General features: G+C 42.3%; 1 protein-coding gene across 3 annotated transcripts in view; it reads right to left on the bottom strand.

Moving 5' to 3' along the window:
• The window catches only part of MTHFD1L (methylenetetrahydrofolate dehydrogenase (NADP+ dependent) 1 like), a 213394-nt gene that overhangs the window by 135051 nt on the left and 50977 nt on the right, over positions 1 to 27366 (bottom strand). For all 3 annotated transcript variants that reach the window (XR_014786738.1, XM_084827831.1, XM_084827833.1), the window contains exons 10-16: positions 27007 to 27104; positions 20608 to 20781; positions 13820 to 13956; positions 13165 to 13211; positions 11897 to 12004; positions 9849 to 9923; positions 2192 to 2294 (exon numbers count right to left, since the gene is read on the bottom strand). Coding sequence is in view for 2 of the 3 variants with exons in the window: in XM_084827831.1 (XP_084683957.1) it covers positions 2192 to 2294; positions 9849 to 9923; positions 11897 to 12004; positions 13165 to 13211; positions 13820 to 13956; positions 20608 to 20781; positions 27007 to 27104 (742 nt within the window). In the remaining variant the exon portion in view is untranslated. The remainder of the gene's footprint in view (positions 1 to 2191; positions 2295 to 9848; positions 9924 to 11896; positions 12005 to 13164; positions 13212 to 13819; positions 13957 to 20607; positions 20782 to 27006; positions 27105 to 27366) is intronic.

Below are 27366 nucleotides of genomic sequence, written 5' to 3'. Positions count from 1 at the left end.
CTCTAGCATCCTGCAAGTTCTTTGCAAATTGTGGAAAGCTTGGGGGAAAGGCAGGTCTTTTTACAGCCTTTGTGTTGGGCTTTTACAGAAAGCACATGCAGCTCAGGCTCCTAACATCACAGATTTTAAAAGACGGTCTACCTTGATATAAGGAACAATTCTACTACCATCCTTCACAAAAGAAAGGAAAAGAACATTTATTTATTTATTTATTGCATTTATATCCCACCTTTTTCCCTCTTGCAAGGAACCCAAGGCGGCTTGCATTCTCCTCCTCCTCCACTCCATTTTATCCTCACAACAACAACCTTGTGAGGTAGGTTGGGCTGAGAGTCTGTGACTGGCCCAAAGTCACCCAGTGAGCTTCCATGGCCAAGTGGGGACTAGAACCCAGATCTCCCGGCTCCCAGTCCAGCACTCTAGCCACTACACCACGCTGGCTCTAGCCACTACACCACATATAGGAAAATCATGACCATACTTATTTAGGCAACTTGCATTGCTGGCAACTCTCCACATATTCCAGTTGGCCAAATGAACAGCACTAGATCTTGTTTAGCTCCCAGGCCTCACCCCAAGAAGAATAGAATGCATTTGAGCACACACAAATACTTTTTTTTCTTCACTGAATAACCACATTCAGTTTTCAGTAAAAGAAATCTGTGCCATGAACTGTATACAAAAGTCATCCTAGACAGCTGCATTTGCTTTCTCCTCCCAGATGTAATCTGCTAGCGATCACACTAACCTCAGTACTTAACTAGCAGACAATAGCTGCTAAGGCTAAACTTTCGAGAGTCAGCTCTCAATTCCAGGGTCCTGTTTAGGCATGAAAAGAATAGAACTGGCAACATTGTTCACAAAATAAAACACTGAAAGCTCCCTCAACTCTGTGCAATGTGTGGGAGAAGCGCTCACTGGGGTGGAATGGCAGTCAGCATTGGAAAGAAGGTGAGTAGAACTGATCAATGAACTGACTTCCGGAATTATTATGGTGGATGCGTATGTGTGAAGGCTCAGAAAAAGTAAGGTGCATGAATGTATCAAAATGGCAAACTACCTGAACTTGAGCTTGCTTTCGTATCAAGATTCAATAACTGTGCAGGATTCATGGGGCAGTATCCAACAGTGACGTTCCGCAAACGCAAATAGCACTAATGGAGCTCTGCTGAATCTTTCTGTTGAGCAAGCAGTTGCCCATTATTCTTGTGCAACTGGTTGAGCAAGCAGTTGTGCAGCAAGTTGAACTATGGGTTCCAAGCAGCTGCACAACTGGTTTCACAATGGGTGCAAAGTGGTTGCACAACGGCTTGCACGAGCCGTTGCACAAACATAATGCAAAACCACTTGTGCAAATGTTGGATACTGCTCTTGCACATAGTTCAGAACCTACTTTCTGCTAGCACAATGTCATTTGCATTAACAGAATGACATAGTTGGATGCTGCCTGTGGATGGCTCACTTCATCTAAACATTGACACGTATATGCATCCATGAAAGTAATTCTTAAAACCTTATTGTATACCTCAGAATTGGCTCTTAAAATGGAAATGAAGTCTGTTGGGTTTATTTGAAAATGTTTAAACCTGGACAGATCCTTTTTAAAAGCAGGATGAACCTCTTCTATCCAGAAGAATATAATTTCTGTTACGTGCTCATTGGGCTGGAACTAATGTCATGTAAGGGGATGTCTGCTGGTGCACCGTGACTTCCACTGGTGCAACAGGACTTCCTCATCTTCTCCTCACCGCCCCACATGCTTACTCCAGAGGGTCCCCTCCATCTGGAGCAGATTTGGGGTGTGTGGCAGCAATGGGAGGCTGCACAGGGAGGGGAAATTTGTTCCACTAGCAGTTTCTGTTCTGCTAGCAGATGACCAGTGTTGGATCCAACCCCTTATAGAGATTCTCAAATAAGTTGTCCTTATGTGTTCTTTAAAAAGTTGTTTTTTCCAGTTACTGAGTGCCATCATTTAAAAATACACTGTATTAAGGTTCCTCAACAATAATAGCTACCAAGGGCACAATCCTATGGGTTGCCCCCTGCTTAGACGGAAGCCTCCATAACATACCAAGATTATTAGCTATTATTCATGCCCTAGTTGTGGTTGTCCCATAGACATCTGCTTGGCCACTCGCTGGACCTCTGACTTCATCCAGCAGGCTCCTCTTTTGTTCTAATAAAGACGTACCTCTTTGCCATGTTATTGTAGATGGGTCTATGTCAAGTCGCACAAATCTGTTAATCTCATCTGCTGTTAATGTGTCAGGATCCACTTTGGTTATTCCTAGCCTCTGGAAAAAAGCAAAGCGAGAAATGAGGGTTGTTGCACAGAAAACTACAGAAACACACACACAACTCAGCTGTAAAACCCATATGCTGCCTGTGGCCTTTCCAAGCCATAGCAGCGTGTGCTGAAGGGGCCACATGACTGCTGCCTGCACATGCTATGCTCAGTGCAAATGGGCTTTCAGCACAGCATCGCAAAAGCCAGATGACATCCAGCTGTACTTATTTTTTTAAGTGGAAGTCCATGCCGAAGGAGGTTGGAATGAGAGATGATCCTCAGCCTAGTTTCTCATTTTCTTGCAGTTTCTAAAAGACTAAACCATTAATAATCCTTGGGAACAAAGCTAGAATCAAACCACATATAGCACAAAAATGCCATACGTTTGCAACAGAAGCTACAAGGCCTACCAACTAGTTACCACATGCAATTCAAAATCATGTTTCTGCCTGCAAAATACTAATAGGTCAGGATTCTGTTTATCAAAAGCAGCACCTCACTCCATTCGAGTTCAGCCAACTTTTATGGTCAGCTAGAGAGGACACTGCTCGATATTTCATAAATGAAGCCTGACGTGGGAGCAAAGTCTGCTCAGTTGTGGCCTGTGTATCCTGGATCCAGCTGCCTAGGGACCTCCACCTATGCGCAACCTTGCAAATATCCAAGATACAGTGCAGGCTTATTCTAGGCCGATGCAGTTGAGCTGCTGAGGAGGGTCTGGGTAGGAGATGGTTACGGAATGCTTTAACGTGAGGTGTTGAAGTGAATGCTCAGGCTGAAACAGAGGACCAGCCAGCTGATCTCTAGCAGAGTCACAGCATCACTATCAACCCCGCTCTCTGCTCACAGGTTCCTTGGAGCCACCATGTGACTGATCTACTTTTAGACTCTAAATTTAGAGTGACTGGGAGCTGACCTTCACCACCAATAAGATCCCAAAGGGAAAGAATCCAACGACAGTTGTTTCTGACTGGGTCACTCTTTCCCTCATGACCCTTTCAGCAGTAAGGGTGGGTTTAGCTCATGAAGGGGTAGAAGCAAGCTCTGAGGAACGGTAGCTAAAAGAGCACCATTTTTCCTATGGCTTTCCAGGAGGTGCTATCTATCTATCTATCTATCTATCTATCTATCTATTTATTTATTTATAAACATTTCTATCCCGCCCTATATCATTAAGATCTCAGGGCAGCATACAGATAAAATCAATTTAAACAGTATAAAACAATAAACAATTTAAACAAATAAAACATATTAAACTATTAAACAAGCTAATACCAGTTAAAATCTAAAACAAAAGAACAGTTAAAACAATGTGCTAGGGAATGCATTTAGCCCTCAAAGGCTCTGGTAAAAAGCCATGTTTTTACTTGGCGCTGAAACGAGACCAATGTCTGCACTAATCGGGCCTCCAAAGGGAAGGCATTCCACAACTGGGGTGCCACAGCAGAGAAGGCCCTCTCCCATGTCCCACCATAGTGTCTGTCTCGTACTGGTGGGAGGCAGAGGAGGGCCCCTCCAACAGATCTCAGTTCTTGGGCAGGCATATATAGGGAGAGGTGCTCCCTCAAATATCAAGGTGCCAAGCCACATAGGGCTTTAAATGTCATCACCAAAACCTTTAATTCCAACCGGAAGCATATTGGCAGCCAGTGCAATTCCTTTAAAACTGGTGTTATATGGTTTTTATGAGGTGCTCCAGTCAGCAGTCTAGCTGCTGTGTTTTGTGCTAGCTGCAACTTCCGAGTCATCTTCAAGGGCAGCCCCATGTAAAGTGCATTGACATAGTATAATCCGGAAGTTGCCATCGCATGTACTACTGTGGCTAGGTTATCCCTGTCCAGGAAAAGCCGTAGCTGGTGGATCAGCTGAAGCTGGCCCCAAGTACTCCGGGCCACGGAGTCCACTTGGGACTCCGGTGACAGAGATGGATCTAGGACTACTCCCCAGCTACACACCTGGTCCTTCAGGGGGAGTGCAACCCCATCCAGGACAGGTCGCTTACCCAATTCTCAGACTCGGGAACAACCAATTCGCAGAGCTTCCAACTTGTCAGGATTTAGCTTCAGTTTATTGGCCCTCATCCAGCCTATTATGGTGCACTGGTCCAGTACTTTCACTGCCTCAGCCGACTCCAACAACAAGGAGAAACAGAGTTGAGTATCATCAGTGTACTGGTGACACCCCACCCCAAAACTTCTAATGACCTCTCCCAATGGCATCATATAGATATTGAACAGCATTGGGGATAGAACTCTGTGCACCCCACAGCTTAATCGCCATGAGGTAGAACAGGAATCCCCCAATACCACTCTCTAGAATCGGTCCTGCAGGTAGGAGTGGAACCACTGTAGCACAGTGTCCCCATCTCCCATCCTGCAGAGCCGATCCAGTATGACACCATGATCAATGGTGTCAGAAGCCGCTGAGAGATCCAGGAAAATCAACAGGGTGCTAGCCTTGGGACAGCAGGGGGTTGTTACCTGTGTTGGCTGAAGGATACAAGCACGACATGGCTCCCTTCAGTTAATACAAGGAGACACCTAGCAGGATTAGGGCCTATGGCTTCACCCTGAGAGCGCCTGGGATGCAATGCCGAGCTCCCCACCATTCTTTAGTCTGCCCTTTCCCTGGAGCCTCTGGGCAACTGAACTCCCTGGAATAACTAGATCAGAGACTGGGGGAGGAACCTCCTCCAGAGCCCCCAGGCATGGGAAGAGAATTTTCCCAAGGCCTTGACAAACAGATGGCCCAGGCCAAGTCACCACCTCCTCCCTCCATTGTAAGAACACAAGTTTCTAAGGACAAGGAAGAGGGGTGCAACTTGAGATATGCCAGGGTGCGTCGCAAGTGAAAGTGGGTGGACTTAGGGATGGGACTAAGACACTCTGCCATGATAGCCACTCTTAAAAGCCAACGTAGAAGGGAGCCGCCCTAAGGAAGGAGCATCACCATTAGGCAGGTTTGACCGTCAGTGTCCACAGGCAAACTGTTGACAAGTTCACTATCCTGCAGATTGTCTTCCCTAGTAAAAATCTTAAAATAGTCTTTTAGAGCCTGGAGCAGTTTGAGAGCTTCTTTGAATGTGCATTATAGAAAAGTTTGCTTTAGCATAATAAATCCATAATAGTTTGAACTAAGAGTCTCTGTTTTGTTAATTGCAAAGGGGGAGGGCGATCAAACATTACAATATCCTTCAATGAGACTTACACATTCAATTACTTTAGAAAAAAAATAATACAAACACAGACAACAGCAGATAATACATTTGGCCTCTACAGATATATGCCTTCTAGTGTGCAGTGTCAGAACTCAATTTCTCTTCCGGTTTAAAGGAACGAAAGGGCCTGAATTCCCAGGGCCTGAATTCTAAGATTGCATGTCGTCTAGCACATACCCGTGAGCCCAATTCCTCCTTCACAGTCCCTTTGGCAGCAAAAGGGCAGCCTACCCCACACCATCTTCTTTGTGGCCAAAAGGCCCATTAACATTTCCTTCTGATTTACAAACATGAATCTAGGTAACACACCAAAAATTCAAATTGGTCTAGCCCTCCGTGCCTAGACGTCCAAAATGTAAACCAGTAGGAAGAAACCAGGCAAAGAAAAGTGTCACCGCTAAATGATGATTCAGAACTTCATAATCAACAATCAGTTCCTCTTTTTCACTAGACAACCCACATAACATTAAAAACCACTGTGAAAAGGTTTTCTAGTAGCTTAACCCATACAGATACCTATGAAAGCCACTTCTTTTTTTCTTTTCTTTTTTTATTAATCTTGTATTGTGAATTTTTACAAACCAAACCAAACTGAAAACATTACAAAACCTAAAAAAAGAGAATGAAATAAAAAGAAAAATATAACAACATGTTCAAAATCCTCAGTTTCTAACATTACAATATTCGAGAGAGAGAAAAGGGGGGGGGAGTTACACATAAACTTCAGTGAAAGCAGACCAAATATCTGCATATAAGCCCATTTGCAAGTTACGCCTATATACCACTCTTTCAAATGTTGCTAGTGTTGTTAAGTCTTCAGTCCATTGCGTTATAGTCGGTGAGCTTTTATCCTTCCAATATCGTAGTATCACTCTTTTAGCAACCAAAAGAGCATGAAAAATCCATTTACGCTGTCCACGTGTTACATTCCAAGAAGCAGGTAAGTAATTTAAAAGAATATTTACATCAGTAAATATTAAAGAGCTTTCCAATACAAAATTATCCGTACAATAAGTTCTTCCCAAAAGGAGGTGGCAATTGGGCATTTCCAAAACATATGAATAAAAGAAGCATTGACTGCATTACACCTCTAACAATTAGCCGAATTTGACAAGCCTTTACTAAAAAGACTTTGTGGCATCCAACAGATCTGAAACAAGAGCTTTTGCTGAATAAGGCATAACCAAAGATCCACTGACATTTCCGATACAGACACCAAAACGGCAGTCCATTGTTAAGTAGCTCTATGAAAGCTACTTAACAGCAGAGATAAACATAGACACTGGCCTTGTCTTGTTTTACTTTCCATAAAACAACTGAGTGTTCAAAATTTTAAAATGTAGATTTTTCAAAAAAAGCAAGTGGTGGCTTAAAACTAAAGGAATATTTGAGTGAGTGCCTCTCCCTATATATGCCTGTCCAAGAACTGAGATCTGTAGGAGGGGCCCTCCTCTGCGTCCCACCAGTACGACACATAATGGGCTGGATGAGGGCCAATAAACTGAAGCTAAATCCTGACAAGTTGGAAGCTCTGCGGATTGGTTGTTCCCGAGTCTGGGAATTGGGTAAGCGACCTGTCCTGGATGGGGTTGCACTCCCCCTGAAGGACCAGGTATGTAGCTGGGGAGTGGTCCTAGATCTATCCCTGTCACTGGAGCCCCAGGTGGACTCCGTGGCCCGGAGTACTTGGGGCCAGCTTCAGCTGATCCACCAGCTACGGCCTTTCCTGGACAGGGATAACCTAGCCACAGTAGTACATGCAATGGCAACTTCCGGATTATACTATGTCAATGCACTTTATGTGGGGCTACCCTTGAAGATGACTCAGAAGTTGCAGCTAGCACAAAACACAGCAGCTAGACTGCTGACCGGAACACCTCATAAAAGCCATATAACACCAGTTTTAAAGGAATTGCACTGGCTGACAGTATGCTTCCAGTCGGAATTAAAGGTTTTGGTGATGACATTTAAAGCCCTATGTGGCTTGGCACCTTGATATTTGAGGGAGCACCTCTCCCTATATATGCCTGCCCAAGAACTGAGACCTGTTGGAGGGGCCCTCCTCTGCCTCCCACCAGTACGAGACAGACACTATGGTGGGACATGGGAGAGGGCCTTCTCTGCTGTGGCACCCCAGTTGTGGAATGCCCTCCCCTTGGAGGCCCGATTAGCGCAGACACTGGTCTCGTTTCAGCACCAAGTAAAAACATGGCTTTTTACCAAAGCCTTTGAGGGCTAAATGCATTCCCTAGCACATTGTTTTAACTGTTTTATTGTTTTAGATATTAAGTGGTATTAGTTGTTTAATAGTTTAATATGTTTGTGAATGTGCGAAGCTGAGCCACAAGGAACCTTGGGCTTGTGCGCTCCCCCATCCCCTCTCTTCCTCCAATGTGGCTGCATGGAGTTTGGAGGCTTTTACTTAACCACAGTTGTCATCTCATCCAAACTGAGAAACTGTGGTTAATGTGAACTATGGTTTGATTAATAGCCAGACGGCCCTAACCAATACTTGCTTATTTATCATACATTTCTGCTCCAAACTGGGTTCCCATTCTTTGAAGGTGTATGTTTAGCAGTGTTACAAGCAACTGACAATAATTTGTAGTGGAAGACTCTATGCAAGTGTAAAATATCTAATCAAAAATATATGGCATAGATGCCTCTTCCTGCACAAGTTGACAAGAACCATGGTCAATAAGTCTTAGTCTTACTCCAGGGAGGGAGCAATCCTATGGCCCCTAGTCAGCGGCTCGCCAGCCATAGGATATCTGGTTTTCCTGGAGAACCAACCTTCTCCCACTTCCGCACTGCCTCACAGGCAGCACGGAAAAGCCTCGTGCTCCGCACTCACAAGAGGAGTGCAGAGCAGCCAAAATGGGCCATGTCTGGGGGCGTTCTGGGGCGGGGAGGGCGGAAATGCCTGTATGACACATCCAATGTGTCGTATGGCGGCCTCCGCCACCACTCTGTCCTCCCGTGGCTAGACAGCTGAAAGCGGCTGTCTAGCTGAAAATGCAGGGCAGAAGAAGCACGGAGAGAACGATCCCCTCCATGCTTCTCCTGTCCTGCACTGGATAGGCGGTCGCCTCTGAGTTTGGAGGCGGACATCTATCTGCATAAGATTGCACCCTAAGACATTTAAATCAGGGGAGTAGCGGTAAATTTTGAGGTGCAGGTGCTCATTATCACAGTCCCCATAGCCACACCCCAAGGACAGTCCAAAAATGCCGGCATCTGTGTTGGGCCATATCAACAAACCAGTTCTAGCAGTTTTCATCTGCAGTTGTCAGCAGCTCTTTTGTAAAGCTAATGAGACTTAATTGCCCATTCAGGAATGAGCCACCCCAAAATACTTTGCATTACAACAGAGAACAATATATTGATGCTGGGAAAAGCCATTCCCCCCACAGCTAATGTGAGGATTGCAGCTAAACTCAGAGGGAACAAGGAAGTCTGGGGGGGGGGTTGGCAGATGACATCAGCATCCCTGCTAATAAAAACGGGTTGGCACTGCATCCCTGTAAGCCCTAGCTACACTACACCACTACTTAACAACTAGGGCAGACATCAATCACGTGGCTTCATGAACCACACAATACAGCATATCCAATCCGCTACTTGCATTATGAGAAAATATCTGCCATGCCAATAGAAAAAAATCAGTTCGGTTTGTCCAAGGTTATCCAGCTTGTGTCCTCAAAGCCAAGGAAAATAATGCTGTGCCTAAGTGTTGTTTATTTGCACATTTCTCCTGATCCTTGAACAACTCCAAAGCACAATACTGCTTTGGGTCTTCCTAGCCTGACAGACAGGATGAAGGATCTATGTGGGGCACTTTCCAAGCAACCAGTTTTTTTCACCCTCACACAGTCACTTAGACTCCTCCACTAGTTTGTCTGAAGGGGTATAAAATTCAACAGGCATGGACAGTGCAACCCTATGCATGTTTACTCCTATTGTGTTCAGGGAGTACACAATTCACCCTTACTCCCAAGTGAGGGTGAATTGGATTTCAGCTTAATGTGAACTGGATTTCAGCTGTGGAAACCTTGCTTGCTAAAAATGTGATGAAGGTGAAGAATACCTGACTATTCTATTCACAGACTATTCTATTTCCAGTGCTACGCAATTCTGTTTCGCTATAGAAATCGCCGTGTGATTGGGGGTACACAGTACATTTATTTAAACCTATCCTTGTTTGAGAACTGTCTGCCCTTATATGTTTAAAAATAAGCAATCCTTATTAAAACCTGATGCAGGTGAAAATCATTTAAAAAATCAATGACTTCTAAAAGAATCTATGAAATATTATTGAAAATTCAAATTAAAAAAGCCACTTACTTTCAAGCGCGCAAGCTGAATAACTGAAAATTTTCTCTCTCCATGAACTAATGGAACCAATCTATTATATAATGCCTGAAAAGAACATACAGTGAAAATCAGAAGGAAAAGTGCTAGTCCCCATCAATGATTGTACAGTGTTTTTACCGGAATGAAATCCTGATTTGCTAATAAGCAGTGTGCAAGCTTCGCATGGATGTTCCAATGCTATTCCAAATTTTCCCCCATTCATTATGGCTCTTGAGACATTCTTCTTCCTATTTAAAGGGAATCTTTTGATACAAAATAAACTCTTCTTGTAACTAGCCAAATGTCTGTGGGTAAGGAAGGCAGGGTTATGTACTGCAAGGATACCTTGCACACACAGTTCAGGTTGCACTTCCCTTGGCAGGGGTGATGAATGGGTGGCTCTACAGATGTTGCTGGCCTGCAACTCCCATCAGCTCTATCCAGCGTAGTCAGTGGTGACGATAGGCAGTCCAACAACATCTAGAGGGCCACATATGCACCATCTCTGCTTACCAGCATGGAGTGAGTTCCCAGTGCCTTCATTGCAACTGTGTGCTCAAGTACAGCATTTTACTGTTCCCTCTTGGAATGAATTCTAACCCTTACATTTTGTGTAAGAAAATAAAGGGATATGGTTTGGAGGGAGTCTAAATCTAGCTCATGCCCTTCACAACCTCAGTATCCCAGTACAGAGAATCAAGTCTGCTCTATTTACATAGGACATTGGAAATTCTGTTACTTGGCCACTCTAGAGCAGAGGTGCAGAACGATATGCCCTGCCCACCAGACCCTCTGTGGGCTGGATGATGTCAGTGGCCGCGGCCACAGCCATGCCCACCGATGTAGTGGCTAAGGACATGCCCATGGACATCATCTGCCTGCCCACTTTAGCTTTTCTCCATATTGGGAGAGGCAGGGAGTTCTCTCGGCACAGAGAAAGGGACTCATCCAATGGCGAGAGGAGTAGCCGCTTGTCCCAGCCCCAGGTGAGTCCCTGGCTTCATGCAACGTCTGGTGTCCCCTGGAGGTGCCGGCTGAAGCATGTGTATTGCCCCGGCCGTGGGCTGCTAAGGTTTGGAGATGCCGAGATGATGATAAGCCAGATCCAGGTTTGCTTACAAGGAGACTTTATGGAGTACTTACAGCACACAGGCATACCCAATGGTTGGATCAGACAGCTTCTTTGAACCCAGAGCCAAGGGGTACAATGGGTCTTATACTATACTTGTTAGCAGTGAGGCAGCATGACAGCAGCAAGTGTTAATTAGCGTTCATCTGCAACTTTCCCAGCATAGGCTAACAGTGCTTGTTCAGAGGGAAAACAATCAGAACTTTCCCAGCACAGACACCTGTAAGAGCCTAAACAGAGCCTCACTTCTCAGGAGCTTCCCAGGCCCTGATAAGATAAACAGTAGCTTGTTAGCAAGGAATGTGCTGAGGCAGCGATATCGACCTTTGACTCATCTCATAAGTTCAGAGGCCCGCTAGCAAGGCAATTGCACTTAATAATGAGCCAAAGCAAGGCATTATGGATCTCTAGGCCCCTCTAAAACTACTGGTGACTTGGTTACATGCCTGGGGCCATTACAGCATGGCGCAAAGTGACTTGGCTGGCATCTCCACTGTTATCCCCAGTCTCAGGTTGGCAATAACAGCAGAGATTCCCCTGTGCATCACTGCCCCTCCCGATGGGGGAGAGAGAGTCATACAAGGGCATTCCACTATTATTTCAGATTGGAGACAACAGCAGGGATTCCACGAGGGGGATTCCTTCAGGATGCTCTATATATTGGATTACAGGTGATAAAATGCTGGGAATTGTCCTTTAATTATACAGATGAACTTTGTGTTGAAAATGTTCCCTAACGCACTGGCACTTGTATCAAAATAAACTTCTACCTCAAAACAGATACACAATTACAAAATGGTCAATGATGAAATATTTAAAATGCTTTTAGCTACTGCACTGTAGAAATTATAACATTCACAGTAACGTTCACAGAAAATTAATGGTGGAAGTAATGAAAAGTTGCCCTTACCTTATCAGACTGAGTGTTTTCATGCAAAATCCTAGCATCTATGGCAGCAGCCAGCAAATTATTTGCTGCAGTAATGGCATGAATATCACCGGTTAAGTGAAGGTTGAACTGCAGATGAACGAAAAATGAGAAAACCATTCATTTTGCACACTTCATTAAACTACTACCAGTTGGTAAAACCCATCCAAGAACCTTCACTTGTGGGATTAACAACTCAAATGAACAACTTTTAAAATGTTGTGGAAATATTATTAAATCATCATCATTGTGGTTGAAGAGATTTAATACAAGATGGATGGTCATAGTTCTGTGAGACTGATAGCTTATAGCTATCATGTGAGACTGATAGCCTGCATGACCCAAGTACAGATGTTAAGGCAATTTCTTAGCATTTCTTTCCCAATCTGCAATTTGATTCATACAGGTGCATTTAGAAGACTTTAAAAATTATTATTAATGATGTATTTTATTTATACTGAGGGACAAAAAGAGTGTGAACTTCAAAATGGTTGTTGAATCAGCCCCAGCATATATTAGAAACAGAATACTGGACAGCTATCAGGTCTCTTATGTTTTCATGAATGTAACATATTTTTTCAACACTATTGAGCAAAACTGTCTCAAACCATCTCAAAATGTATTAAGAAAATGAATATAATTCAGGGCTGGCACTGCCATTATATAGAGTGAGGTGTCCAACCCCAGGCAGCAGGTACTAGAAGTGTCAGAGGCCCTCTTGGGCGTTTCTCCTGAGCACCTTTGGCTCTTCCCTCTGTTGGGAATGTCTCTGTGTATGTCACATGGCCTGCCCTGTACCTCTAAGTTAGCCTGCTGTCCTTAGGTGTGGTGGTGGATTTTGTCCCTTCATCAGTTTTGAAGTAAGATTCAACTGCCAGTTTTGTCATCTTCTGTATGCAGAATTGGTGCGCTCGTGTGTGTGTGCATGTGCATACTATCTTGTACTTTACCTCAGGAAGCAAAACATCACAGGCCAGCCCTGATATAACTACTTAAGGGGAAATCCTTTGCATGTTTAGTCAGAAAAAAGACCTACAACTTCCAGCATGACTAGCAGGGAAATGCTGGGAGTTGTAAGACTTTTTTTCTGTCTAAATATGCATAGGACTGCACCCTCTACTACTTAAAGTTAAGCGGCTGTTTCAACAGATTTCAACGAAGTGCATGCTTGTATCTGTATATTTACTCTATTTCAGTAGAGACAGGATCTAGAACCCATTTTTACTGTAGCCAGACAAATATTTGCTTACCTCTTCCATTGGTATGACTTGAGCATATCCACCCCCTGCTGCTCCACCTACACAACAAAGTGAAGGCTCATGTTACATTAGCAAAACATTTGGAAGGGAGGCTTGAATAAACCACTTAAATAACAAATACAAATCAGAAATGTGGAGAACCATTCAGAAGCCAAGACGTATCAGCAGTTCAAAAAGCACATGAAGGGTGCTTCCAGACAGAGGGGTCCTAGTGATACCAATCAAAAGACATTGTGCAGCAATTCCATCTGTTTCTCCTTAACAGATTTTCTGTGGTAAGAAAAAGGATGGAAGCAGCAGTGGGAAAACATGGGAAGGTTGTGAGTGGAAGGCGGTCACACCTGAACACACACAAAGTTCTGTGAATGAGGCAGGTTGATGGCATTATAAAAGTCTCATCTGGAAGCTGTACACACAGATGAATGGGGCTGCTGCTGCCACACCTTAAAAGAAATAAACAAACAGCAAACTATCAAGACAACCAGTACAGTAGATTCAATAGAATGTCAGGCTTGAACTTGGGAGGACAGGGATGCCCTTTAGAAAAGGAATTCTCTCTATTCGGTTCTGGATCACTAGCTTCTTTTAGCTCAGATAGTCATCCACAGGCTAGACACGTGATCTTACAACATGAAAGAATGAGTACCTTTAACACCAAACGTAGGTCCTTGAGAAGGCTGCCTCAGGCAGGCAAAGGAGTTTGCTTTAAGGTGGGCTGTGAGAGCTTGAACCAAACCAATTGTCACAGTGCTCTTCCCTTCCCCAAGAGGAGTTGGCGTAATCCTAAAAATATAGTAAAGTAAAATGTATTGCATCAGTAGGCTTGTTGATGTCAGTCTAACTAAGGGTATGAAAGCTACTGATTCAACCCAAATGAAAATCAAAAGTACAATTCATTTGAATAGAATGATGCTATTATAAAATAGGTAATGCCATCACATTCACATATATTATACTTACACCGACAATCTCAATACTTCTTCTGTTTTAGCAACTGACTTAAGCAGGGGGGAAACAATAAATTGTTTTTGGCAGCTGTTCTGAAGACTTGGAACTGAGTTCAGTATAGATTTACATTTAAGAGAAAACCTTCTCCAACTCAGTCTCCAAAACCTAAAGGATATATAATGAATAGTCTTATCTAGTACAACATAGGAATCATTATTTCCTTACTGCTCCAAGCATGAATGGGAAAACTTCAATTGTGTATAAAACTATCACACTTCTCTTGGTATGGAAAATGCACCCTTTAAAAATTATTATTGCTCAGTTTTTGCAAGACATTATTTATACATCCTCCAAACTCCTGTATGTAGCAATAGCAGAATCACTGCAATTAAACATGGATCACTTAAACACATGCACTTGGAAGCTGATTACCATTTGATTTCTATGACAGCTCCATTTTTGAACAGGTAAGATTGCTGATGACTGTGGCAGATACTACTGATCAGTTAATCAGGGCTGAAGCATTAAACTCTAGGCCCATGAATCCTTCTTACCTCTTTAAATTATAAGTGTTGATTTCTATCATAACAGAGTGGCAATTGAACCCTCTGAATCCTCTTATACCTAAGGGCACTGTCAGTGCGGGGTGGAGAAAGAAATAAGAACATTTATTTATGGCTTGGGACCAGGAAACCTGAAACACCACATTCTCCCATATGAGCCTGCCCAGGTTTTAAAATCTTTGATGGAGGTTGTTGTCTCGGTCCCATAGCCATCGGAGGCAAGTTTGGTGGAGATGAAAGAGAGGGCCTGGAACTCCCTGCTGAGAGAGGCTAAGTTGGCCCCCTCTGTTGTGTTTCTGCTGGCAGGCAAAGACATTTTTATTCAGGCAGGCATGTAAGTTGGTCTGTTGCTGAAGAGGTTTTTATTTGGTTGGTCTATTTCTGTTATTATTCTGTTTTAATTGTTTAAAATTTTAATTCTAAATATGTTTTAATGAATCTGTTTTTATGTTATGTTTTTAATTAAGATTTTCTTTGTGTCGTCCGAATTGCGGTGGCATGGCTTGAGGGGGAAACAACCCTCAAATAACCCATGGCCTGTTGTAGCCACTGATTTAAATAACCCGCCATGGCTTATTTAAGCCACGGTGGCATGTTTTGATTGTGAGAACCAGGTCATTTACATGTAATCTGAATCATTATGGGTGGGTGTATGCCTCCCCACCCTCAGCCCTTGCTAAATTGTACCTTTGTGCGTATACAGACACCAGACCTTACAGTATGAAATGGAATACAGCAACTCACACAGGACAAATATACCTTCCTCACCACTCTCCATATTACTTGCTCACAATTACTGTACAAGACCTCTCCCAAATAGCTTAAATCAAAGTGTTCCTCATATACGTGAACTCAGAGCACACTTTTCTTTTCAGCACATGCATCAGGTATCAAAGTTGGACAAAGTTGCACTAACACGTGAGAGACCAGTATTCTTTGTAAAACTTCCCATTATATTAAATTACATTTTGTCCCATCTTCCATTCCATCACAAGGCTAATTTCTATTCTGTCTTCAGAACAACAACGGACGTACACCTAAAGTTAAAATTGTGATGAGTGAGTATGCATTTCCCTAGAAAGATTTCAAAAGCATTCAAACAATTCATTTGGGGCATCTCTTTGATAAGCCAGAGAAAATTCAAGTTAAGAACAAAACAAAACAATACTAGGTTTTCATTTACATCACTCCCACTCAATTTCTAAGGAAAACCTTTGCCAATATACACTATACTTCACTGTTTAAATCTGTGATACTTTAGTGCTTTCAGTGAAATAAGTAGTTTATTTAAGGTATGTGACATTAAGGATTACATTTTCATTCCCAGGGATATACAAGTATTCATACATATGCTAGCCAAAAGGGGTAACTCCTATATCATGACCTTCTGAAGACTCTAGCTAGAAATCCAGCTCTAATTAGAAACATCTTTCCCTCATCTCTAGAAAGTATGCAAAAGGTCCAGCTGTCCTTTGTATGCTACATTCACTGCTGGTGAGAGATGCAGTCTGATATATTTGTTTTATAGATTAACTTTTTAAAAAATGGATATTTTTCCCTGCAGTTGCTATGAAACAACGCGCCATGCTTCCTCTCTGTGACATCTTCTGTCAAAGCAGCAGAACAGAAGGACTCAAAGGCATAAAGTTCTTAAGTGTGATTAAGGAGAGCTGCCCTACATTCTTTTCCAGTTGATCTAGGACTGAGGAAGATGTCATTGTCAGGAGTGAACACTGTAGCAGATCTTGAACCTGAGTAACTAAGGGCGCAATCTTATGGGTTGCACTCCTCATAGACAGAGGGCTCTCCGCCTATGCTATGTCCTGCCAGCAAATGATTTCCTCTCCATGCCTCCATTTAAAATACAAAATACTTACCTTTTGGTGGACAAGGAGGGGACTGGAGAGGCCATATCCTGGCCTGTCTTCTCCCCAACCCTCCCCGCTCACCAGCAAGCCCCTTTTCTCCTCTCTGACTTTTCTTACGAAGTTGCACTTGTGATCTTGTAAAATAATCTTTCCATGGAGGCTGGGAGGGGGGAAGTGGTGGAGGAGGGAAAAAACCATGATTGGATCTCCTTTCCACGCTTCTTGTTCTGTCCACAGGCATGGAGAAGGAGATCTGCAGCATCCTTCTGGTGCCCCAGATGCTGCCTAGGGGCCATACAATTGCTCTCTCCAGGGTAAAAGTAAAATCATCCCAAGCACATTGCAAAAAAGACTTTTTCATTTCCTTTGGAAACTAAAGGAGTACAACAACAACAAAAAACTGGTTATGTGCAAAGATGGCAGAATTTGGCTGCTTAGTCATGCCAACCATGCAGATTGCAAGATACATTATATACATTATATTATATAATATATAATTATATAATATATGTTATGTTATATATATTATATTATATACATTAACTTGTAGTTGATCTCAGTTTAAATTATGAAAATATTAAAGTTCATTGGAACAAAGTCAGGGCTTGTATTCAAGGATTATGAACAGACTTCCAAACCAACTAAATTCTGAGTTTCAGTAGCAATACTTATTCTTAGCATTCAGGCAAAGTGGGCTTTTACAACACCTCCAATCTCTAATTGCTCTGTGTGGAAAAACACATGTGGTCTAGTGTAGTTGATTATAATTATGAACAAAAATAATCTTTTTTCCAGTGTTATGGATCTTCTCTTGTTTTGCCAGGAAACTGGTGACCTTTTTATATAAGGAAATGGAGAATTATAAAGAAGTCAATAAATATAATATTTATAGATGCATTCTGAATCTACTGGGACACTTTAAAGGAGAACAAGATCAGCCTTGGATGGCCTTCTCTCTGTCCCATCAGCCAGGATAGCTAGACTGGTGGGGACGAGGGAGAGGGCCTTCTCTGTGGTGGCCCCCGCTCTGTGGAACTCCCTCCCTAGGGAACTCCGCCATGCCCCCTCTTTAATGAGCTTCCGCCGCGCATTAAAAACGTGGTTGTTCAGACCGGCATTTGGGATGGGTTAGGGTATTTTTAGAAATATGGTGTTTTTACTGTAGAATTTTATTGTTTTAAACTGTTTTATTATACATTTTGTACATTGCCCAGAGTGGCTGGGTGACTGGCCAGATGGGCGATTAATAAATTTAATAAATAAAATAAATAAAAAAAACATACAATATGATAATAAGTATCCTGAACATGTGTAAAACTATGGTATTAAGCTGAATTCATCTCCATTGTCCTTTGGATCAAAACACTGAGCTTTATTTGCAACGAGCTTTCGAAAAATGGACAAGTGAGCTAAACTTAGCCCTTGGCAGCTTTTCTTACACAATTCATATAGTCAAATGTCCTAAAAAAAAAGTAAAGCCTGGAAGAATATCTCCTCTAGAAAAATATTTATACAGAATGTCTGTCTCCCTCCACATCACTAAAAGAGGGCAAAACAGGTTATTTTTATCCAGCAATCACTTCCCCTAAATGTGATAAAGGTATCAGGAATCAATGTGTGGAATGCAAACATTAACAAGTGCCCTGAAAAGAGCTGTTTGGCTTGCAAGGCTCAGCCTTTTCATACCACAGGGGGTAGTCAATCTGGTGCCCTCCAGATGTTTTGGACTGCAACTCCCATCAGCCCTAGCCAGCATGGCCAGTGGTTAGGGATTTTGGGAGTTGTAATCCAAAACATCTGGAGGGCACTGGGTTACCTACCTCTGTCATATCGGATTATGATGTGATCTATCTTCACACAGCAGAGTGGCATACAGTACATTTTGAGCTGGTTCTTAGAAAGTATTAGGGACATTTAAGACCCATCCATTTTAATAGAAGAGTTACTATATGCTCAACTCTCTCCCACTTTCATCTGTGAAAGTGTTTAATTATGCCTGCATTTTTCATACATGTTTTATTTATTTATTTAGAACATTTATATATCACTCCTCATCTAAGCAGAAACTACGTATGAACTTTTCAGCTTTATTCTTTAATCTGTTCATCTTCCAGAGCTGAGGTAAAACCAAGCATGTCACACAAAGCATTATTTCCAGCTTTCCTGCTGCTAACAGTATCATGACTGCAATAGGTACATCATAAGAAACGCCAGGTTGGATAAATCACAGGTTGGAATTAAGATTGCCAGGAGAATTATCCACAACCTCAGATACGCAGACGATACCACCCTAATGGAAGAAAGCGAAGAGGATCTAAAGAGCCTCTTGTTGAGGGTGAAAGTGGAGAGTGCAAAAGCTGGTTTGAAACGCAACATTAAAAAAACTCAGATCATGGCATCTGGCCCCATCACTTCCTGGCATATAGAAGGGGAAGAAATGGAAGCAGTGACAGATTTTACTTTCTTGGGCTCCAAGATCACCACAGACAGTGACTGCAGCCATGAAATTAAAAGACGCTTGCTCCTTGGGAGGAAAGCTATGGCAAAACTAGACAGCATAGTAAGAAGCAGAGATATCACCTTGCCGACAAAGGTCCGTCTAATCAAAGCTATGGTTTTCCCAGTAGTAACGTATGGCTGCGAGAGCTGGACTATAAGGAAGGCTGAGCGCCGAAGAATGGATGCTTTCGAACTGTGGTGCTGGAGAAGACTCTTACGAGTCCCCTGGACTGCAAGGAGGTCAAATCAGTCAATCCTAAAGGAAATCAACCCTGACTGCTCATCGGAAGGACAGATACTGAAGCTGAAGCTCAAATATTTTGGCCACCTAACACGGAGAGAAAACTCACTGGAAAAGACCCTGATGCTGGGAAAGATTGAAGGCAAAAGGAGAAGGGGCGGCAGAGGATGAGATGGCTACATAGCATCACCGATGCAATTAATATGAACTTGAGCACACTCCGGGAGACAGCGGAGAGGACAGGAAAGCCTGGCATGCTATGGTCCATGGGGTCACGAAGAGTCGGACACGACTTAATGACTGAACAACAACAACCACCGAACTGGGGAATGGACATGCAGTGCAATATTAAGTACATAAAACCACTTAACAGAGAATGTTCATTATTCAAAACCGAGACAGGACAGGCCGATCCATGGCTCAAAATCTGGAAGGGGAAGCATAGAAAGGTACACCACCTGGCATGCAGCACTAAGTGTCAAAACAGAGCTGCACAACATCTGTTGCTAGTCTCCAGGGTGACTGGAGATAAAATAAAACCTGTGCTGATGTATAGTTGCAAAATGAGTATCAATTGCTGAGGACATTTAAAAAGGAAATACACTTTGTTACTTTAAGCCCCTTGCTGTCCACATAAAATGGTTTAATTTTTAAAATAGACAAAATTAAAAATAAGCCAAAGAATGAGTTGCAGAAGATATCCTATGACAAGAACTGTGGTTAATGTGGCACTTATATGAGTGCTATGTGTTAAATGTAAATGTGTGTAAGTGAACCACAACAGCTCCTCTCCTTTAAGAAAAAGAAAGAAAAGAAACAGCTACTCTGGCAGGGGGCAATGTGAAGTGGAGAATTGGATGGGGTGTTTAACCCACCATTCCTCTATGTCAACGTCCTTCACAAACATGCAATTGGAAAAGAAGCTTGAGGCTGGAGTAATTTGGAACAGATAAAAGTTTCAGTCTGCTGTTCTCTGCTCCGAATTGCCCCCTCCAGAATTTCTCCTCCTATAAATTGTAGTCAAGTGTGGCATATAAGCCTTAAAGTGGCATATTGTTCTTGACAGTCAGATGACCAGGAGAAATATGCAAAGCTGTTCAAGACAGTACACATCAACCAAGAGTATAAGGATATAATTTTGTTATTTAAAACTTTTCACATAAACAAACACACAAACAAACAAATAAATAGAAGACGGAAGGGGGAATAGGGAGGAGGGGTGAGGGTAAACATTTTAAAGTGTTGTTGACATATATCTGAAAAGAAAACCTACAAAATGAATAAAATGCAAGAACTGAAACAAAATATTTCTTACCCAGCAACCAGCACGTATTTTCCATCTGGCTGATCCTTCAGCCTTTCCAGCAGTGACAGACGCACTTTGGCTTTGGTTTGGCCATAGATTTCAATTTCATCTGTGAGCAATCCTATCTCCCTGGCAAGTACATGAACAGCTTTTGGACTCTGTCCTCGGGAAATCTCAATATCGCTGGAAAAAAAATTGGAGCAGGAGGTCTGTTTCAGCTTAGGCCAAAAGCATGGATGGAAACAAGAGCAAAAAAAAACACTGGAAATGATAACTTATTGTAGGCACTTCTTGGTTTTTTCTCCCATCCCCAAACTGCAGTACAATCCTATGCGTATCTATTCAGTTCAGTGATGCGTACCCCCAGGTTAGTGTTCATAGGACTGCAGTGAAATAACAGTTAAAGGTCATATAAATGCTGCTGCTATTTGTAGGTAGAGATGGGTAAAAATCTAATTTTAAGGGAAACGTTGTGGCTCAGTGGTAAAACACATGCTTTCCATACAAAAGTTCCCAGGTTCAATCTCTGACATCTCCAGGTAGGGCTAGGAAAATCCCTGTCTAAATCCTGGAAAGCTGCTGCCAGTCAGTGTAGACGGTACAAGGTAGATGGAGCAATGCTGTGATGCAGTACAAGGCAACATTCTCCATTCCTATAGGTCTCTTATTATGAGATGCCTATCTAGACATCTCTCATTTTGAACATGTGTGTTCAAAATCCGTCCCCCAACACTGCACAATGCTTTTCCATTTGCTGAGACATACAGCTCTGGTATTTTCAAGAATACGTCCAAATATTTATATCAATGCAATTGAGAGAGATGTTTTACACACTGTGGCTTTAATCAGGAACTGACCACGTGAACTTCAAGAGGTTGTATAATTTGCCTGACACTTGGACAAGCACAAAACCAAACCAAACAGGGAAAGGAAGGGGAAGGGAAGATGAAACACAAAAAGGAGCCAATTTTGATGTAAACCTTCATACAGAGTATACTATAGCTAGGATAATGTGACTCATCTACTTTGTAACTGTCTTGGATATAAAGAACAGTTTTGCTTGTCTAGAAGAATACAATGCAATCTTTAATCTCCACAAGGTACTGGAATATTGTAGATGTAAAAACTGGTGTGTGGACAATAGCTTCAAAGAAGCACCAGACAGGTTTTTCAGCTCTGCTATAAAATCATCCCAGGCCTTTTCCCACTTCAGCAATTATTTTCATCCTGCCTGCCCTCAGCATGAGCTCTGGCTATACAAAATTTCACATGAAAAGGCCATGTGGAAGATTACAGCATGATTTCACTGGAGAAGTAGCAATGGATGCAATCATAATCATGAACCTTCCAACGTATGTCCTCAGTCTGCGTACTGAGACTTATGTGAGGGCCAAAACCAGGAGAATGCTGGATGGCCAAGATGCATAAGAGAAGCCATGAACACATGTCTTTTCTGGTCTCTCATGGCCAAACTAGATATGATGATTTTAGCCCTGGCATGCTTGTTTTTGGAAACATAAATAGCTGGGGGGGGGGGGGCCCAGATTGGGACCATGTCATGGAAGGTTTTAAGCCTTTGCCCCTGCTATGGTCCTGATCGAAACAGCCCTCCTCCACACCCACCATGCCTACTATTTACAGTGGGAGGAAAGCTCCCATTGGCACCACCTAGCGACACCTGCTTTCTGTTTAGTGCTGCAACACGGCTGGTGCCAGGTAAGTGTTTAATGATAGTACAAAGGCATCTGGAACGATGTAACTTTAGCATATTCAGGCTTTCTACATCTCAGTACAGTATACATATGAGGAGGGGGAGCACATTAGTGCCACACCCTCCTTGTCCATTTCTGTTGCCCTCTACTTGTGGAGGGTGACTTTGTGAAGAGGAGAGCCTTCTCCATCCATGGAAGCTCTCCATGCACTCTGGAACACTGGAAAAATTTGTGTTCAAAATTGTGTGGAGAGCCTCTATGTATACATGAGGCTCTCCTCTTCAGAAGTCACCCTCCATGAATAGAGGGCAATGGAAAAGCACAAGAAAGGGGTGGGATCAGTGCACTCCCCATCCTCAAATGTTTACTGTAACTCAGATATAGAATGCCTGAATAGGGCTTATGTTTTTGTCATTATCACACTTCTGTAGAAGATGCAAGACATAACTGTGTAATGCACTGCCAAGGATATTTAAAACTACTGTATGTAGATATAAACTTAAGTATCTTGATATAAACATACACATGTAACTAGGCGTAAGTATTTATGGCTAGCTAGAGACTGCAATGTTTGCCAGAGTGTTTGCCAGCAAGTGTTACCAGAAGTTATCTGCGTCAGTGTATTCAAGAACAATTGGAACATAGCATGCTTTTCAGGATTTACAGTCACTCCCCTTATTAGTATAAGAAATGCGGGGTGAAAACAGGATAATGGCCAAGAGGGCTTTCATGCATAACAGTGGCCCTCCAAAGCATGGAAAAAAATATGTGCTTAAAAAACACAATATCCCAAACAAAACATTGCATTCAGAATTCTCTGAAGACATTCCAGATTGGTTTGTGCTCCAGAATAATCCCAAAGATGACTGAACTTAGTTTACTGTAAACCTTATCCAAATATTTACTTGCACACAAAACTGGGCCATGCACCAAAACATCATTAAGCCACCTTACGTGCCATTGTTTGGTAGAAAGACAGGGTACAAATCAAATAAATAAATAAAATCACAAAAGGGCCCATCATTAAAAAGTAAATGCAAATGAAAAGGGAAGACTATTGCATATCAATTGGAAAATTATATGCAACTTCTATCGTTCAATGAAACAAAGTCTATTTTGAGTGGGTGAATTTGCCTTTGCCTTATTTCTGAATGTATCACAAATGATGTGCATGGGGATCTTCCATGTGCGAAACATCTACTCAGTACAACAGTAAGGAACCTGCACATGCTCACTGTGCATGCATGTAGAATTGCAGAGTGAATGAAGACGCCTGTGACTACTATGATCTCCACTTATACAGTGGACTACCCACAAAGTTTTGCACAGGAGGCAATATGTATATACAATTTTGCTAGACTTCTGATGATTAAAACAGAGTATTTTAATGTGACAGACTACATAAATATTGCAAAAGAGATGTTAAATAAGCAAGATGGGAATCACTGGTTATGTGTCTGCTGGTAATGGTTTGTCATTAGCAGGGAGTACATAATAATTGGGGAAGGTCTGGGAACAATTGATGCTACAGAGTTGGCAAGTCAAGCAGGTATGAGCCTCATGGAAGATCACTGGAAGCCCCCATGTAAGAGCATGACAGAACTATAATAAATAAATATTTTTAAAATAGCATGCATGAGTGTATGTGGGGCAGACCTAGCACCTACTTTGAGAATTTTATTAGCGGTCTTTTGGGAATGAAAACCTGCAGATGTTGCTATAATACCTTTGGAAATAACTCTAATAACTCTAAAGCAGATGTTCACGGTTTCAAATCATTTGCTGTTTTCTCATCACTTTTCAATGAATGACTAATTTGTTTCACTATAATACTGCATATTATTGAATGACAATACTTTATATATTCCATCTGGCCACCAATGTTTCATTTATGGATAAAACAGACAGTGGTGAAGTTTCAATAGCCAAACAAACAAATCCTATTACATGTAAAATATTTACATATATTTTAATCTAACCCATAACACAGTACACATATTAACCTAATTTAAGTGTTTTTAAATGGTTATGTGTTCTTTGACATGGTGGAATGGATTTATTGGATCTGTGCACATTTCCTATAGCAATTTGGAAATGTATGTTCTGTTAGGAGAATCTAACACAAGAACTCAAATTGTTCGAAAGCTAAAACAGACATTAGTTTAAATGTGTGTCTAGCACCTACGCCTTTTTCTTCCATTTTTACTCTAGAGCAAGCTCAGGAGGCCCAATCCAAATCTTCACCACCACCACCACCACATTAGGGTCCCTGAGCCTACTCTTCAGAGTAAAATGAAAAAAAAATGATGTAACTAGTAGATGCATATTTAAAATAATGTCTGCTTTGGCCTGGACATTAAAAAATACAGTTTGGGTATTTTAAAAAGTATTAAGAAAATAAGAGTCATCCATCTAAAGAAATTCTCAAACTGTTCCACACTGATGTTCCCTGTCAAGAAAACAATATTGCCTTCTCTCCAACTTGGTTCACCCGTAGCTTCTGGAGATGTGATGGAACACTCTCATGCTTCCACCATACCTACAACATACCATGTGATGCAACCATATGAACAGATAATCTGATGATCCTTTCACCTCAAAAAAGATGGGGGAAGAAGATCATATATATTCTCTGTGCACAGGCATATCGCCAGCAAAGGCAACACGCAAGGCAGGGGCTGACTGGGAAGTGATGGTGTGCTAGGCCAGAGAATCACCCCATAAGACTCTCCATTCTCAGGACAGGGATGGACTTAGGAGTAGTAATTTGGCCCAACCAGTAGTGTAGTGGAACCAGGGCTCACAGGGATGCAGCACTAGCACTTTTTAAATAGCAGGGATGTTGATGTCATCTGCCACCCCCCTCAGAATTCCCTGTTCCTGAACTTAATTGCATTCTTGGGGGCGGGGCGGGGGGAGAGGGAGGGAGTTTTCCCAGCAACAATATGATTGTTCCCTGATGTAACACAAATATTTTGGGGTGGCCTGGTCTTGAATGGGCAATTAAGACCCAATAGCATTATAAAATATTTGCTCCTGGTAGAAATGAGCAGCTAGAAACCAGCTAGAACTGGTTTGTTCATATGGATAAATATACCTGCCTGCATTTTTGGACTCTCCTTAGGGGTGTGGCTATGGGGACTGTGCTGATGAGTGCCTGCTCTTCAAAATTTAATACTCCATCACTGGGCTCAACTCCTCAGTTGAGCTCTAGACCTTGTTGGGGCAAGTTGTCATCTTTGATAAATCCCTTCCTGATCTTTCCTGCCACTTACCTGAATATCTGTCTATCTTATTACATTTCTATACCATCAAATAGCTGAAGCTTTCTGGGTGGTTAAAACCATATAATATAAGAATGTAATAAAACATAATGTAAAAACCTTAAAAAGTTTAAAACAGCAACAAAATAAAACCAATGTGAAAAAGATACCCCCTGGCATGTATCCCATGGGCTCCTTGTTCAGGACAGAACAATATGGGGGGAATCTCTTAGCAACTGTCAGCATCACTACTGGAGACCTACCCCGTGTTTTAAAAACTACAGATCTGAATTGGGGGTGGGCGAATTGTGGCCCTCCAGATGCTTTGGCCTACAACACCCATCATCCATGACTCTGCTGGCTGATGGGAGTTGTAAGGCAAAACATCTGGGGGGGGACAAGTTGCCCACCCTGAATCTAAATGAACAAGTGAGCCTGCTTGTATTTCTTTTGTATTATACTGTCTGGTTGGCATGATCTAGGTTCCTGTCTTAAGCTTTTTCCTTTGGTAAGCTTATGTTAAAGCTGCAGTTCCCTAATCAATCCTGAAAGCTGTTCTCAGTCATACAGCACTTTTAATGGCCCCATCTGATAAGGATTCAGAAAAATGCCACTTTGCCCAGTTAAAAGCTAAGACTAACTCATAATGACTTAATGACAAGTCCCTTGTTTAGCTTGGAAGAAAGGAGGGTAAGGGCAGACATGATAGAGGTGTACAAAATTATGCATGGTGTGGAGAAATGTATAAAGATACATTTTTCTTCCTCTCTGAAAATACTAGAACCTGGGGTCATCCCATGGAGCTGATTGGCAGGATATTCAGGACAGATCAAAGGAAGTACTTCCTCACACAGCGCATAGTTAAACTATGGAACTCGCTACCACAGGATGTAGTGATGGCCACAATTTGGATGGTTTTAAAAGGGGGTTAGACAAATTCCTGGAGGAAAAGGCTATCAATGGCTATTAGTCTTGATGGCTATGTGCCCCCTCCAGTACCAGAGACTATGAACCTATGTACACCAGTTGCTGGGGAACATGCGTAGGAGGGTGCTGTTGCGCTCATCTCCTGCTTGTGGGTTCCTGGTTGACAGCTGGTTGGCTGCTGTGCAGGCAGAGTGCTGGACTGGATGAACCCTTGGTCTGATCCAGCATGGCTCTTCTTATGTTCTTATGACTAAAGTCACCTTGTGAACCCACGTCTGAACTAGGATCTCAAACTCAGTAGGATGAACCATGTACATCACCCTGAGAAACTTGTAAGAAAGGGACAGAAAAAAAAATGGAATAAGCTAATACAATAAACAAACTACACAGGCTATTTAATAAGAAATAGTAATGGCAAACAACTTGAAAAAAGACCAGGCACTTTTGAGTCAGACTTAGGTTACTACTTAAAGCACTGTTTGAAAGCAATGCTTTCTGCTTCCTACCTGGGAACAGGTGACAGGGGTTGTAACTTCAAGCAACGAAGATTCCATCTCTTATACTGCTGGGCTTGCATCCACTGCTCACTGATCTTTACCAAGTTCTTAGAGAGATAAAGAGACAAAGAAGGGCTCTGAAACAGTTGCAATAAACAGTTTCAATCCCATGTTCTGTTATTCACCCTTGTCAAGACCATGACTTCCTTTCATCAGTTCTGGGGTATTGAGGAGATTTTGTTATGGGGAATGCTTTATCTAGGGGTGGATGGATTTTCCTTATTCTGTTGTTATTCCATGGGTTCATTGTGCCCCACATACCTCCTGGTTACTATTATTAATTTGGAATTGTGGATGGATGCTTTGCAA

Source organism: Heloderma suspectum, chromosome 1, assembly GCF_057233095.1.
Source record: "Heloderma suspectum isolate Gila_16-S chromosome 1, 16-S_ref, whole genome shotgun sequence".
Taxonomy (NCBI): Eukaryota; Metazoa; Chordata; class Lepidosauria; order Squamata; family Helodermatidae; genus Heloderma; species Heloderma suspectum.
This window is presented reverse-complemented; position numbering and strand designations above follow the sequence as displayed.